Source organism: Candida theae (assembly GCF_024610275.1).
Source record: "Candida theae strain CBS 12239 chromosome Unknown scaffold58, whole genome shotgun sequence".
Lineage (NCBI taxonomy): Eukaryota > Fungi > Ascomycota > Pichiomycetes > Serinales > Debaryomycetaceae > Lodderomyces > Lodderomyces theae.
Window position 1 is genome coordinate 18161 of NW_026261422.1, and position 15296 is coordinate 33456.

General features: G+C 39.4%; 6 protein-coding genes across 6 annotated transcripts; 3 read left to right on the plus strand and 3 right to left on the minus strand. All coding sequences in view use genetic code 12, as the record gives it.

Annotated features, from left to right (window-relative positions):
* Positions 1–245: 245 nt before the first annotated feature.
* KGF57_002078 (uncharacterized protein) lies at positions 246–3271 on the minus strand (the record flags this gene model as incomplete). The annotated part of the gene is made up of 2 exons (XM_051751353.1): positions 246–2443; positions 2980–3271. 2 exons carry the CDS (start codon positions 3269–3271, stop codon positions 246–248), a joined length of 2490 nt encoding a protein of 829 aa, XP_051609401.1.
* A 1340-nt stretch (positions 3272–4611) lies between these two features.
* KGF57_002079 (uncharacterized protein) lies at positions 4612–4899 on the plus strand (the record flags this gene model as incomplete). The annotated part of the gene is made up of 1 exon (XM_051751354.1): positions 4612–4899. The coding sequence occupies one exon, from the start codon at positions 4612–4614 to the stop codon at positions 4897–4899; it is 288 nt and encodes a 95-aa protein (XP_051609402.1).
* A 514-nt stretch (positions 4900–5413) lies between these two features.
* Positions 5414–5761, plus strand: KGF57_002080 (uncharacterized protein; the record flags this gene model as incomplete). Its single annotated transcript, XM_051751355.1, has 1 exon — positions 5414–5761. The coding sequence occupies one exon, from the start codon at positions 5414–5416 to the stop codon at positions 5759–5761; it is 348 nt and encodes a 115-aa protein (XP_051609403.1).
* Positions 5762–5886: 125 nt separating this feature from the next.
* PTP2 (tyrosine protein phosphatase) lies at positions 5887–8280 on the minus strand (the record flags this gene model as incomplete). The annotated part of the gene is made up of 1 exon (XM_051751356.1): positions 5887–8280. The coding sequence occupies one exon, from the start codon at positions 8278–8280 to the stop codon at positions 5887–5889; it is 2394 nt and encodes a 797-aa protein (XP_051609404.1).
* Positions 8281–10888: 2608 nt separating this feature from the next.
* Positions 10889–13309, plus strand: KGF57_002082 (uncharacterized protein; the record flags this gene model as incomplete). Its single annotated transcript, XM_051751357.1, has 1 exon — positions 10889–13309. The coding sequence occupies one exon, from the start codon at positions 10889–10891 to the stop codon at positions 13307–13309; it is 2421 nt and encodes an 806-aa protein (XP_051609405.1).
* A 77-nt stretch (positions 13310–13386) lies between these two features.
* HRQ2 (Hrq2p) lies at positions 13387–14658 on the minus strand (the record flags this gene model as incomplete). The annotated part of the gene is made up of 1 exon (XM_051751358.1): positions 13387–14658. The coding sequence occupies one exon, from the start codon at positions 14656–14658 to the stop codon at positions 13387–13389; it is 1272 nt and encodes a 423-aa protein (XP_051609406.1).
* Between the last annotated feature and the right edge of the window lie 638 nt (positions 14659–15296).

The following is a 15296-nucleotide window of genomic DNA, read 5'->3' on the forward strand; positions in this document are numbered from 1 at the left end:
TTGCAATTTATATTGATGTGTAAGTTTTTTTTTGCATCCATTTGTTCCTAAATTTTTTGTTACCCAGTGGATGTTGATGTCGTTAAGGCTACGGATATTTTGAATTTATTCTGACACGGCAAAATATCTATGTAAAGTTGGAGCACTAGAAGAAGGTGGCATGTTTGTTAAAAACAACACAGAGGAATAAAAGTCAACCTGCATAGTCCACCATCACGTATTACTTAAACCTTGCTTGATTAGCCTTATATACAACCTATATTCTGTAGTGTGAATTTATTCAGTCGGTCAGCGTTGAAGATTCCCCACTGAGTCTCCCATTTTTGTCCGGGTGTCCAAAATACTTCTTTCCAAGGCTCATCATATGCTTCAAAGAAGTAATACTCAACTGGCAACTCTCTCATTGTGCATAGAAAACAACTAAGGAAGACTTTCAAACTTACCAATCCTGCTTGTGCATAACGGTAGCGACCGCCCCCGCTTGGCCATCCAACCTCTGTGATAACGATGGGGGTGCCAATGTTTTCATTGTAGGGTAATATTTGAAGATCAAGGAAACGCAAAACCCAATGAGTGGCATCTTCAACAGGTACACCTCCAAAAAAGGGTTGTATATTTGCACCAACTACATCACAGTTTTTTAGCAAGTCCGAATCAATAAGGGAACCTATCTCTGATGTACCAACAGGAATATCGTTGATCTTCATAACCTGTAAAAACCTCTTTGCATCTTGAATATAGTTAATCAACTCCGTCTTAGACTTATCCTTCCTAAATAGCACTTCGTTTCCAATGAATATCGAGTTGATGTACCTGGCAGGATCTGGAAGCCTGGTAACAACTTTCTTCATTAAATCCATCTGTTGCCGATTGATTGTGTCATTCTTGCCGATCCAGACACCCATCGCAACGGTCATGTTTAGATCCATACGCTCAATCGCCTCTAATATCAACTCAGCTTGGTCGCATTGCATTCCATATGTTCTGATACGTGTTGTCACAGTCGATAATTTTGCCAAGTCCAACATGGCATCCCGTTTACTGAACCCACAATATGGCTCCATGGCATTATTGGGGGAATAGGCAATGCCATGAAACATGACGTTCGTGACACCTTTCATCAAATCGGTTACCTCGTTGTCACTTTTAACCTCGAGACTTAGTCCATCAACAGAATTTGTTAGGACATCAAAAGAATCCTCTTGCAGTAAGTACTTGGTAACCAACTCCCTCAAATGGTGGGTGTTTTTTCCGTCATTAAAATAATGATTAACGGAGTCCTGAGTTCCAAGAGATAGAATAAGAAGGGCAATGACAAGTCCCACTAAAACGGCACCGATAAACACAGCCACAGATATAACTATCCCTGCTTTCCACCAAGAGAATGTGGTGCTCTTGAAATTTTTGCTTGGGGATGTTTTCTGCTTAGTCTCCTTCTCGTTGGCAAGATCACCACTAGTAAGAGATGTATCAAAGTTTTTCAAAACAGACAACCTCTTATCCGAAGAAGGCGCACTTTCAATATCATCTTGACCGACCTTGTTTAGACTAATCAAATCGCTTCCAAATTTTGACTTTACACCAGTTCCTGTCCTATTTGTACTATCTGAGAAAGGAGAATTTGCACTCGAGTGATAAACAAGCTCGTTTCCTTGAATTTGTCCATTCGTGGGTGCAGTGTCAGATTTCTTGGTGTAAATTACTGTAGCATCACGCTTTTCAACTTGCTTGTCGCTTTGATCAAAATGGAAATTAGGAACAAACTCAGAATCAGTATTGAATAACGATACACTTGACTTATCGCTATCACAATTAATAGCTCCCGCGTAACCTCCCGCATAACCTCCCCTCTTTTTTTTCTCCAATGTAGGCTCGGTTGCAATTTTCAGGACTCGGGGCTGATTTGCGTCTGTACCAAGCTCGAGAACTTCAACTTGCTTCACTTCACTGCTATTTTTTGCTTCATATCCAACCTCTTTTCGTGGCAAATATTTCTCAATTGCCGGTAGTTTAGCTGACTGAGATTCTCGAACTTTGTGTTGTGTGGATTGGATCTGCTTGGTCTCCTGGAGTTCACCCTCTGGTGTAAACGAAGGCTCTATTTCCTCTGTATATGATCCGTAGATATTGGAAAAGTTGGCATGACTTTGGTTAGTAGCAGTAGTAGGAGCATGAACTGGGTTGCCATCACATCCAGAAGGGTTGTTCTTCTCTTTTGGTTGGGGCTGATCAATAGGAGTAGTTCCAAAAGACTTATTTCGAGGGCCCTCACCAATAGAATCCAGACCTAGAGCAGCACTAGCAGAAGCTGTTCCGTACTCCATAAAGACATTGAAGGAAGCTGCCCGTGCAATTTTATATGGATTGACTTTGACCAACTTTGTTTTACCTTTTTCATTTGTGAGTGGCGTATGACTTCTCCTGGGTATATTAGGTGCAGTGACTGACCTTTGGGATGTATGGGCCTTCTTTACTTGCATTTCAGAGAGCCCACTATAGCTACTACTCCCTCCGGTGGTTGAAATTTTAAGTTGCATTTTGGTTGCAAGAATTCCTCTTTTTTTTTTTTTCTGCCACCAAATATCAGGTGTGGTTACTATGCTGATTTCTTAATTCACACACACATAGACACACATCTTAAATGCAATCACATTGTTGTCACATACACCGCAATAGCTACCCGGTTTCAAATAATAGCATTGACATCGGTTATGTTTACACAAACTTGAGTTGCCACGCCATCCCAATCACTACAACAACAAGTAAAAATGTGAATGTATTTGCACACGTCTATAAACCATCCTTTTGGGTATCATGCCAGCTTCATGAATTTTATAAAAGTCTAAATTTAGCACTTGCAGCAAGAGAATATGAGATTTCCGAGCCAAGTTGCACAGGATGTAACACATCCCTCACCATTCTTAGGACAACAATCCACAACTCCAAAGCAAGTAAAGAACTCGATGCAGAACTCAGTACATTCGTTGTGTTCTCGGTGGTACCCGCTATGCCCAGAGAAATCGGAGCCAGAACTCGAGGAAGATGTTGACGACGACATTGATGCATTGGTCTTTTGGCGATTCAAATTCTCAGGATTTGCAGTTCCTGAAGGGTACTCCAGCTGTAGTTTGAATGGGTCTTTCTCATCCATACCTTTGGGTTCTGTTGTGATGACGTCGTCCCGAGGCTGATATTTGGGTTGTTGTTGTTCAGAGTCATCATATACTTGAGGGGACTCTGATATCTCATTCATTGGTATCGATTCTGGCATCTCTGCAATATGATATGTGTGTATGTCCCTGATAGTTAGCTATAATTGCAACCCAATGCAGGTACAAGTGCAGTTTCAAACGTCAAAATACGATGAAAANATGTTGGTACTACAAGTTGTGTGTCTGAATATGCAAACTGACAGAAAATGAAAAAGTGTCGGGTGGGTAGGAAAGTGAAAAAAAAAAAAAAAAAAAAAAAAAAATTTTTTTTTTTTTTTTTTTTTTTTTTTTTTTTTTTTTTTTTTCTCTGTTCGCTTCTCTCATACTTAATTTTATTTATTTCTGAAAGGGGGTTTGTTACACGTGTCACGATATGCAAAGGGAGTAAATGCAGAAAATGGGATATCAGTAACCAGAATAGGTCTTGCGACTGGTATGAAATCGGAAACTAGGTCTACTCATGGCTTTGCTCAAGCATAAAACCGGTACTAGCATCCATTGGTATCGACATTAATCAAGTTTGTCAAGAATGAAAACGACACGTGTATCGCCAGCTCTACTCTCATCACACTAAATTGGCAATACCACACTCACAAGGAATATACACTTTGGTGGATACGACTGTTTTACAAGATGAAATGGGTTGGCCAGAAATTTCAGTCAAGGGCCAAAGAAAGAAACAAATCAAGCATAGATATAACAAAACCAGATTGCATACAAAGCTTGTATGTTTGATTAAAGCCGGGGCACTTTTCAATCTACTACAATCTAGTGTGTATTAGCCGAAATGGCAAGATTCATTCTTGGACGAGGATGCTCGCTAGATTTTGATTGCAAAAGAGGAATTTGAAGTACACACACTGTGGTTAGAACTTTGGCGGAAAACACTGACAGGCACCAGATGGCAGATTACAGAATAGATTAGTTGATTCATACCGACAATTCAAACCCCGATGCAACTGGTATGCCGAGACTGGAGTCACACGGACTTTCAAAAAAAAAAAGAAAGAAAGACTAGTCACCACTAGCTGAATATTCAGGCAAAAAAAGTTTTCGCCGGCATTCACGGAAATAAGTACTCCCATTTTGGGAGTTGAATTCCGCGTTTTGTGTGTAGCCAATTCCGCACCCTAAATTTAATTCTTGCAACACATTTGTTAAAGCCGTGTCGTGACTTTTTTTTGCCAGAATGGAAGAAAAAAAATACAAAAAAACAAAAAAACACCGTTACTAACGAATTGGGCACGAAGTACGATAATGCGAATGGAGCTAAGGGTACCACTTCGTCCAATGCGATTTTCAGTTTGACGTTACTCGCATGGCTATAAATTAGGCTCGGGATCGCACCTTCATAGCATCTCTTGCCCTCCGTTTGAAGTACTAACTAACTAGATCAATTATGTTGCCAATTACAATTTTCGCACTTTTCGTCAAATTCTCCCACCAGTCAGTCATCAATGCTGAAATGCAAGGCGGGTACCCGAATGAGCCTGCTGCTAGAACGATTGGATTTGATCCTTACTCGAATGTGACACCTTTGAATGGTCCATCCAGCACTGGGTCACTCAATTCCACATCTACCACTACTATGTCGACTAATTTGCCGTCAAGTTCAACCTCCAAAGGAGATGCGCCAGTGGTTGTCGTACCGTTAGCTGCTTGTTACTTGGCTTGTCTCTTGTTATAGTCTGCTTTGAATAACACACAAATTCTTTAATGTACTATTGTAGATTACTCTACATGAATAAGTTGACTCCCAACGGACTGTCATTAGTTCCACACGTGTGTCACTTCTGAGCACACATTGCAGTTTGGGTCGGGGTTTCCCCTTTCGTGGCGATTCCCGATCATATTACATGCATTGAACGGCTTTTAACTCTATTCTTTTTCCTTTCCTTTTTTTTTTTGGCTTTCTCGTATTTCGCACCCAATGTGGATACGGAGTTAATGTGATTTAGTCATGAAAAAAAACAATAACAAAACACCGACAGTTGTGTGTCATACACTCAAACATACAAACAAACAAACATACAAACAAACAAACAAATGAAGGGGGCTAACCAGTGGAAGTTAGCGACACTAAAGGAGTACACCGTTTGTTAACTAGGAGAGGATGATGTATAAATACCACAACAAAGTTTTCTCAAGATTGGCTATTTGAGAGTTTTCACTTTCATTATTTAATACAAAGACTACATCAAATGAGACCATCTTCAAGAATCGCCATACTCACATTGCTAATCGCATCAATCACATCTGCTATTGTTGCTCCGCTATATGGCCAAGCTGAAGTATACCATGTAATACAGGAGAAAATGTACCAACCTGCCGATATGGCTGGTGAAAATATCGCAAAGACATTTGCTGGTGGGGACCCACCTGCCATGAGGACAAGTGCGCTAGAATCGATAAACACATCTGCTTCTACATCCGTCAATGGAACGAGTGCTGAACCGAGTGCTAGCAGCGTTTCCAATGGGAGTGTCGTTATGATACCAGCGTGGATTTCCATAATATACCTCATAGTGAATGCACTTTTATCTATATAGATTTATAATGCTTACAAGAAAGGCAGGCAAATCTACCTGTACAACGAAACTCATTCTCTAAATGTATATTATTACTTGTCTATTTTTTTGACTCTCTCTCTGTCTCTCTCTCTCTCTGTCTCTGCTTATTGATTGTTAATTAAATACTCAATGAAAATTTCATAAATGATAATAAATTGGTCCAAGTTTTGAACCATGCCGACCCTCTGTCTTCTTTGATGTTGAACCAATTTGTAAACCAAGTCGATATCCAGGTCCATAACCTTGGTCCTCAGATTCTTCCATGCTTGAATCAATGAATCTAAAGTAATAAACACTCCAGTTCTTCCACATCCAGCAGTACAATGAACCAAAAGCTTGTTGTTCAACTGCTTACCCAAAGTTAGTTGATTCTTGTACTTGATCATGTTTAAAATCGACTGGAACGAATGCGGAACTCCAAAATCTGGCCAGGATAAGTAGTGGAAGTGATAAATTCGATTATTGATTAAACGAAGTTTGAAGTCAGGGTATGGGGTATCAACAACTTCAATGGATTTGATGCTTGGGTGGTTGAAATATTCGATCGGCTTGGCTTCCAAGTTGATAATAACTTGAACGTCTTCCAACTCAATAGTGGACCAAAAATCGTCAATTGTTGACGACAAGGGGTTTTGGGTGGCAATGTAGGTGAGATTGTTACTGATTAATTTGCTTGTGTTGATGTAGTTTCCATTGAAATAGTCATCTTGTGGGATGGGCCGATGATGATGATGATGATGATCATGATGGTGGTGAGGGTGGTGGGGGTGGTATTGGCTATACTGATTGTCATCAAAGTTCTGCTTTTCCACACCATTCTGTCCAATTTTGTCTTTTTCATCTACTGTTTCAGGTTCTTTCTTCACTTGACCCAACTTTACTCTTGAATGTTCATACGGCCACACATTATTGAACCTATTCTTGTAGCCAAACTCAATCCCTTGTGGCAATTGAAAATCAATCGTTGAACAATCGGGACAACAAGGAGAAAATATCTTGTCTTGGCCCTGTATGTTGGAGGTGTGAGGCGACTTGAAATTTGACGCCATTTTATTCAATCGACTCTTTTCGATTTCTTCAACCTTCTCAAATTTTGAAATCATGTACTGTACACTTTCCTCATTCGAACCTTGTCTCATAAATTGTAGCCACTTGGGAAGTGCCAAGTCACTGGGGATATCCCTCAACTTGTACTTGTAAGATGGGTCAGCTCTGGAGTTGTTGTCACCACTTGTGAAGTTAGCCGATCCGTTACTGGACAAATCACTGAAAAACTCTTTATTTGGATCGGACCCCTTCTTCACGTCATAGTCGTTATTCTTTTTGATAGATTGGACAAATTTAGTTTTGAAATTTGTTGCTGATGGTAATGTAAATCCTGATAAACTTTTGGTTTTACGATGTCCATTTGAAGCAGCACCACTTTCGCCATCTGACCTAAGTGGACCAATGTCAACAACACCATTGTTCTGAGTCAACACACCAGCAAATCCACCATTGAGATAATAAATGTTGAATTTCTCATGATATTTTTCAAATTTGGAAATCGTCTGATACAAGGGGAAAGTGATTGCCTCATGGGACGAGCATTGATCATAAATCAAAATCGAAAGTTTCCTAGATTCATGCACATCCTCAGTCTGTAAATGTTGTATGAATATGTCTTTCATTTCCGATGACAAGTCCACCATATTAATCAAGTCAGTCAAGCTTTTCGAATTACGCTTCAATAAAGTTGTTGGTAGACACAAGTTGGTGGCTTTGGTGATTCTGCTTTTGCAAAACAAATTGAATGGACGAACATCGAAAATGAAGTCGTAGTCCTGAAGAGTCAAGTTGGCTGCTGATTGTTCGGAAATTGTGGGTGGAAAACTGGTGGCAAATGTGGATGTAGTTGGAGAGGGTGAGTTTAACTTGAAAGAAGGGGTTGACGGACCCAGCAATGAGCCTGATCTAGGGGTGGAGATGGTATTACTAACAGGGCTTGAACGATGTGGACTATTTGGCTGTAAATAGATGTGGTTACTTTTGTTGTTGTTGTTGAATGAAGTACCGGGAGTGAACTGGTTGTTGTTTAACGGTAATGAGTTAGATTGTTGAGGTTGTATATATAAAGTCCTTGGAGTGCTGGCGTTTTCCTTTGTGTTGGAATTTTCGTTGAGTTGTGGCAGTGCACGAGGAAGCGATGGCAAGGTCATGGGACTTTTGGTGTGAGAAAATTTAGGAGTTGAGTTTTGGCTGGACAGTTGAAGTTGCAGTTGCAGTTGCAGGAGCTGTCGCTGTAGACCGTGATTATTACTTTGTTGTGACTGTGGCAGTTGTGGATTAGTAGATGGATGCGGTGGTGGTGTAGCTGTGGGCGTTGCAAGTGGTGATTGAGATGATGATGCCCTTATGCAATGACTAGATCCATTTTCGGTACCGTGAACACCACTATTATTGGTGTTGTTTGTATGATTGAATCCGTTCGGACTCGAAACAGATGCAGTTGTTGCCATAATATGTGAATGTGTTGTAGCTGCAAGTGTGTGTGCGTATGTGTGTGTGTATGCGTATGTGTAGTCTAGTTATTTACGACTGAAGTGGGTTAGTGTGGTGAGTATGTGTCAGCTGAATATTTACTGTAATTTATTTATTTTGGTTCTTGTGAAAAAGGTGGGTCTGAGCAGTGTATTGGTATTGGTCTCTCTTGCTGTGTGTATGGAAAGAAGAACTATTTGTTTTTGAAAGTAAGGTGTATATTATCTCTGTTGATCCTTGGTTAATGAAGAAGAAGAAGAAGAAGAAAATGATAATGATAATGATATGTGGTGTATACGTTAGATGGTATGAAAGGATTTAAAGTTTGTCAGAAAAAAGTTTTTGAAAGAAAATTAAGTTGAATTTTTAATTTTTAATTTTTTATTTTTTATTTTTTATTTTTACTTTACTTTACTTTCACTTTATTCAAGAGAGAGAGTCATTCAGTTACTATCAGTTATTCAGTTAGTAATAGTTAAGTTAACTAAACACTAAATGGGCTAATGATTATTATTATCACAATTAACTGTATGCAGTAATTATATATATGTTATTTTTTTATTTCTTATTTCTTATTTTTGACAACCAGCTTAAAGAGAGAGAAAGAAAGAGAAAGGAGAATACTTCATGACATCATGACATCATGACATATTTACACATATTTTTGGCACAACGTGTTCATCAAACATCACTACAAACGCAAACAAAATACTCTTGCAAATCTAAACCCTAACTCGGATTCCGCCATTGTAAATCTTAACAAAGTTACTCTCCACCAATAGTAACAATACTCTCTAACCTTCTCTAAGTTTTGGAANCGCCATTGTAAATCTTAACAAAGTTACTCTCCACCAATAGTAACAATACTCTCTAGCCTTCTCTAAGTTTTGGAAAAGTTAGCGTGGTTGAAACAAATAAAAATAATCCAGCACACTCAATCATAAACAAATAAGCAGAATAAGAAAAATAAAAAAAAAAAAAAGGAAAAAAAGAAAACAAAGAAAACAAAGAAAATAAAAAATAGATCGATCCAAAAGACAGGTCTAGACCTCCACAAACAATATTGTAAACAACATACACCCCATACAAACATACCCAAACATTTGTATATATGTACATAGATAGATACGTCATACGCGTCACACACGTCAACAACAATACAGTACAATATAATATATGCATGTGCACCCCCTACCCCAGTACTTTCCTTCTCTCTCCTACAATCAACAATCGATTAGTACTCAGTTTACACCCCCCTACACCTCACTTCTCCCCCAACACTATTCCGTTTTGATTTTTTATAAGTCGTCTATAATTATAAACCTACGATAAAAGTTAGAAAGATTATGAATAATGAAAATGGAATGAAAATAATTGGCTGTGTGTCGTATAATATTATCGCGGGATACATTTTTGTCTATTTTAGAATGACGCAATTCTATCACGCAAAGCAAAGAGACAACAAGAAAACATATGTTATGTATATATTCCCCCTTACTTGCAAGAAACCATCTCAGTGTGCTGTAGACGTACGCAGCGACAAAGAAGTGTACACGTTGCAAATAATACACTGACGCACTTTGTCTGTAGGAATCGATAGGCTTGTCAGTCTAAGTCCACACGTAAACACCAAAAAACGGTCAACGAACGACCCATAAAAAAAAAAAAACAACAACTTGCAACTCTCAAGAATGGATCTCTCATTCCCATCGTTGCTGTTGTTATTGCTAGTGCATAAGGAGGTTTGTAAGCATACACACACATTGTCTATATCAATATCAACAAGTTTTCGTTTTGTTCAATAAAAGATTCAGAGTAGTATAAATAAATTGGTCACGTGTGTTTACTACTACATCCGATATATTAAGGAAAAAAAAAAAGGCACTACTGAATTCGAGTTACAATTTGGTTGCAAGTGTGTGTGTGTGTTTGGGTGAGTGAGTGTGAGTGAGTGAGTGAGTGAGTGTGTGTGTGTTAGTTGGCCCACTTGTCACAAATGCACGACTTCACAAAGTTAAAGGTGAAACCCACACTAAACACCTCTGCACCATCATACATGCAAAACCGGTTTATCAAATTACTAGCAACCTCAGAATATATGAATGTGTGAAGCAGTCATTTCATCAATAAGTCTCATATTTACGGTACTCAAAAACTAATCTTGACTGTAAATACTTCTTTTCACAGTAAAAGACCAAAAGGTCGTGTTGTCCTCAAGGTTCGGATAAGCCTATCTTAGTGCGAAACATGAATGCTAAGCTAATTATCTCAATTGACTGTCCAGTAGGTCACTTTATTTTCACGTGATTTACCTATTGGAAAGCAACGACAGTATTGAAAGACTTAGGCTTTCCTGGTTGACCTATTGCAGCGTCGAAATTGAATTATCAAAACTGGTGGCTTTCTTTTGTACATGTTTTGCGGAGTGCTCTCCTTGCAATATTATTATTTTTTTTTTCTTCTCCCTTGCGTGTGCAATGTATCTGTGGAGTCATTATCAATTCAAGAGAGGCTGACTGCAATTGTACACATACACACACACACACACACATACATACATACAAAGATACAAACTTCTTTGCCAACATGTCAGTGTCTCCAAAGCTACCACAAGATGGTCCAACTTCAAAAGACTCCTCCAACAATCAGCCCAATTACACAGAAACTGATTCACCACACATCAAAGACCAAAATGCTTCGCAGACGTCTTTTCATGACGAGGAAGACAATAACCCATTCCTGCATCATCAAGGACTAAGCAGCTTTAGCCATTTGCATTTGAATAATAGTCAGCAACAGTCCAACGAAGAGGTTAACCCACTGGATGATGTAGACGAATCAATGCTACTATACAAAACATCTAAGCTGGATAAGTCAAGTAAAATCACCGAATCCTTCAATGCTGTTAATATCAATTTTGAAAGTAGAGTCACCAAATTGTTGAAACCTAAGGTTCGAGTCAAGGTACAAATCACTGAAGCCGGCAACTCGAATGAGGGTATGAATAACTCCCTGAAAAAGTATATTGCCTACACCATTAAACTTGTCAACATTGATGCGAAGAATGACGAGGTATTGACAAGACGCAGGTACAGTGATTTTGAAAGTTTGAGAGACGTATTGACTAAGATTTTCCCCTTGGTTATCATACCACCAATTCCACCTAAAAACTATTTTGATTTCTCAGTTTTCAATGGCTTTGTGGGACAAGGAAGTATCGGATTCGGATCAAACATTGGCGTAACGGGTGGCATTTCTAGTTTCAGCCCCCATGATCGGTCAACAGGTCCCAGTGGAGCAGGAGGAGGAGGAGGAGGAGGTGGTGGTGGCGGTGTCAGTGTCAATGTCGGTGGTGACCACGTAGGAGTACCAACCTCCTCAAGCAATACTTCCCCATCAGCTAATGGCAACACCAACACAAGTGATATACACTCCACCACTTCAACGACTCACAATCTATCGAGCCCAACTTCATCACCATACTCGTACATCAACTCAAATCATTTAGCCAAGAACAAATTAGTCGAACATCGCAAACGATTACTATCCAATTTCCTCAACAACTGTCTTGAAATCAAGCAGATTCGAAGTCTTGAGTTCTTCCATAAATTTCTTGACCCCAACGCCAATTGGTCTGATGAAATTGCTTTGATTCAAAATCAGTTGCCCAAATCAATATATTTACTGAATCCAGAAAACGGCTTGAAAACAGATGCAATTTATGCCAACTTGCCTAACCCTTCGTCAGGTAAAAATACCATCAGTTTTTTCAAAGACAACGGGAAAAGAATCACGAAAAAGACAAACAAGTTGATTGGTAATAGCATTAGTAGTAATGCCAGCACTATAGCCGCAGACGCTACTGGAATCAACCCTGCTCCTGATAAATCTACTACCGAAGCACTACAGAGGAAGAAGCAAAGCGAATATATTGTTGAAACATCAGGGTTGGATGAAGTGAATAAAAGGATTACAAGCAACTTCATGGCTCTTTCAAATGACTACGCTGAATTGGGGACTGTTTTCAATTCATTTTCCCTTATGTTTTCCGAAGCTTTTCTTCTTCTGCTGCTGCTGCTGCTGCCAAGTGATGAAGAAGGTAGAGAAGTAGTCAATGGCGGTACAAGCGACGAATCTGGCGGTGCTGGTGGCGCTGGTGGCGCTGGTGGCGCTCTTGCTACCCCTAAAAATGACATTGGCGTTGGCAAGTACAAGTCTAACGACAACGATGATGAGCTAAATTTCATATTTGACAGAATTGGACAATGTTTCGATCGATCGTATGTTGCTATGAATTCGTTGATTGGGGATCTAGAAACGCAATTTTCAGAACCATTGGGTGAGGCCGTTCAATATACACAAACGTTGCATTACATTACCAAATACCAGTCGAGGAAGTTGGCACAGAAGCACATGTTGGATGATGAAGTCAAACACAAAAAGAAAGAATTGAACCAGTTGTTAAAAATTGAGCTGGAGGCCGGTACGGTTGAACATGCAATAAGGAATCAACATAGCAACACTACCAGCAGCGTTGATGGAATGAAATTTGACTTGACCGGTAGTGCAGGCGCCTCCAAATTGACTGGCGCTGATAGCAAAACACATAGGTCAGCCCCCAATGGAACCCCTATGTCCACTGGACCAAGTAATGGGAACACTCTGGGCCAAGCATCTGGTGGATTATTCAAACTTCCTTCTTTCAAGTTCAAGACGTTGACTAGATATGTGAGTGAAATAATTGACCAAAATCCTCAGCAAACGCGAAGAACTAAAATTCATGAATTGACAGATAAGATATCTGTTTTAGAGAAATGCCAAGATATAATGCTTGCTGATTTGTCATTTATATACGATGAAGTTGACAAAAATTTACAACAGTTTCAAATTAGACAGTTGAAAATGATGTACGAGATTTTGTTGTATTACAACCAAGTATTAATTGAATGGGCAAAGAAGAACATTGAGATTTGGCAAGATGTTAAGGAAGAGATTATCAAGTGCTAGGTACTGCAAAATAATATATGAATGATTTAAGACAGCTTCTGTAAAAAATAAAAAAAAATAAGAAAAAAAAACTGGGATCAATCCTCTTCCAAGTACTTTATGATTGGGGGCCCCCATTCTTCAGCTCTCTTGTAACGAGAAATATCTTCAGGGAGACCCTTTATAGCACCAATTAATCGTTGCCTGACTTCAGTTCCATCGGCTTTAAGCTTTGACAAGGGTAATAAATAAGTTCTAATTGTGAAAACTATTGCCTTGGACTTGGGTAATCTGGTCAACACTTGACGCTCGCTACGATAATGCACTTGAGAGTTGAAATCCAACAGGTCATAATCCAAGGGTTGTTGAACATAATCAGCTGGCAAATTGTGTCCTTTGTTACTATCGTCAACGTAAAACTTGTCATGAGTTTGTAATGACCAGTTGGATCTGGTTACAAATTGATGCGGTTGAATCCGGCTGAAGAATTTATTCATTGATGGACGCAATTTGGTGGTGTAGCCGGGGATCCGTTCATGAATAAATGTCAATGGTTTATTAAACCGCTCTAGTGGGTCAAACCCAGCAGCAAATGCAAAAATACCAGCTTTAAAGAAATATTCACCCAGTGTTGGATCATCGGGCTCAGTTTGGGCTTTGGTTGGATCAAGTTGCAAAATGATGAAATCTTCTTCAATGTTTTCAGCTAGATGCTCTTGCAACACAACACCATTGACCCCCTGACCTATTAAAGGGTAAGATTTGCCTGTAATCAAGTTCTTCACTTGACCAAGCTCAAGTTGACGTTTGAAACACATCGGATACTTATCGCACATATAGTTCATAACCATTTCGTAAAACTCAACCACAGCATCATAAGCTTCGTCTGTCATGAATATAGTTGATGATCTCGTATCTTTACCCAGTGGGTAATCGGGATGACAGTTGTTGATGATTTTGTGTTTATTCTCCAAACGATTCAAATAAGTGGGTTCAATGAGCAACCAATCTTGTGGTTGCAACGACGCAATAGACATTGTCAACTTGTAAGCTGCATTTTTGAATGGGTATGATTTCAAAGCGTTGACGCAATCCCATTTGAACTCGGGATCTACGGGGTGGACTTTGTAGTTTGCATCAAAGTTGTCATAGAATTTCGATTTACCCCGTGGGAGTGATCTGTCAATGGAGGCGTTGGCGTTATTTTGAGTTGTTGACTTGGCATTGTGTTTGGTGAGAAATATGTACAAGGTGGTGAGTATGGTGAATATGAGAAACCAAAGCGACGGCGAGTTGAGTGAGTGGTCTATTAAAATGGATAGAGGAGCTCCATACTTTGGAGATGAATCTTTGACAGTTGTATTCTCCATTCAGTTGTGTGGGATGAACGTGCTAAGTTTGAATGCAAGATGAACAGACACTTCTGGAAGATAATTTATTCCTCAAATTTTTCAGTCTCAACGAGAGAGTACAGTCGAAGCTAATGATTATTATATATCGTGAATGCCAAGACAAGAAGTGCTTCGATTTATGGAGTGGGGCATGTAATTAAATGTATGCTCTTGTAAGTGGGGTGAAAAGAAAATAATTATCTGGTTGTTACTGTCGGGAAGTGGATTCCGCTGTTACATTTAGTTTCATGGGTTTTGTGCTTATCTTTCATTTTCGTTTTTGCCGCTTTCGTTTCGCGCTAACAAAGGTTAAGGACCCGTGCCGTTTCAACGGCATTTACATGACAAGACTCTTAAACTGAATTGAAACAGGTTTTCCAGCAGTCACATCAGTGCCGGCTCCTCCGGTTGGCTATGTCTTAATCACAAGGTGGCCGCAGAATATATTTTTGCCTCTTTATTTTCGTCTCCAGAAAGTTGTACAAACTCTGTATATTATCCTACTCCCACACCAAGTATACACTCTGACTCCAGAATATTACCAACACAGCAGAAGTAAGTCACATTACATATCAGTCCAGCAACGATGTATTATACTGGAACATACTGATGTACGA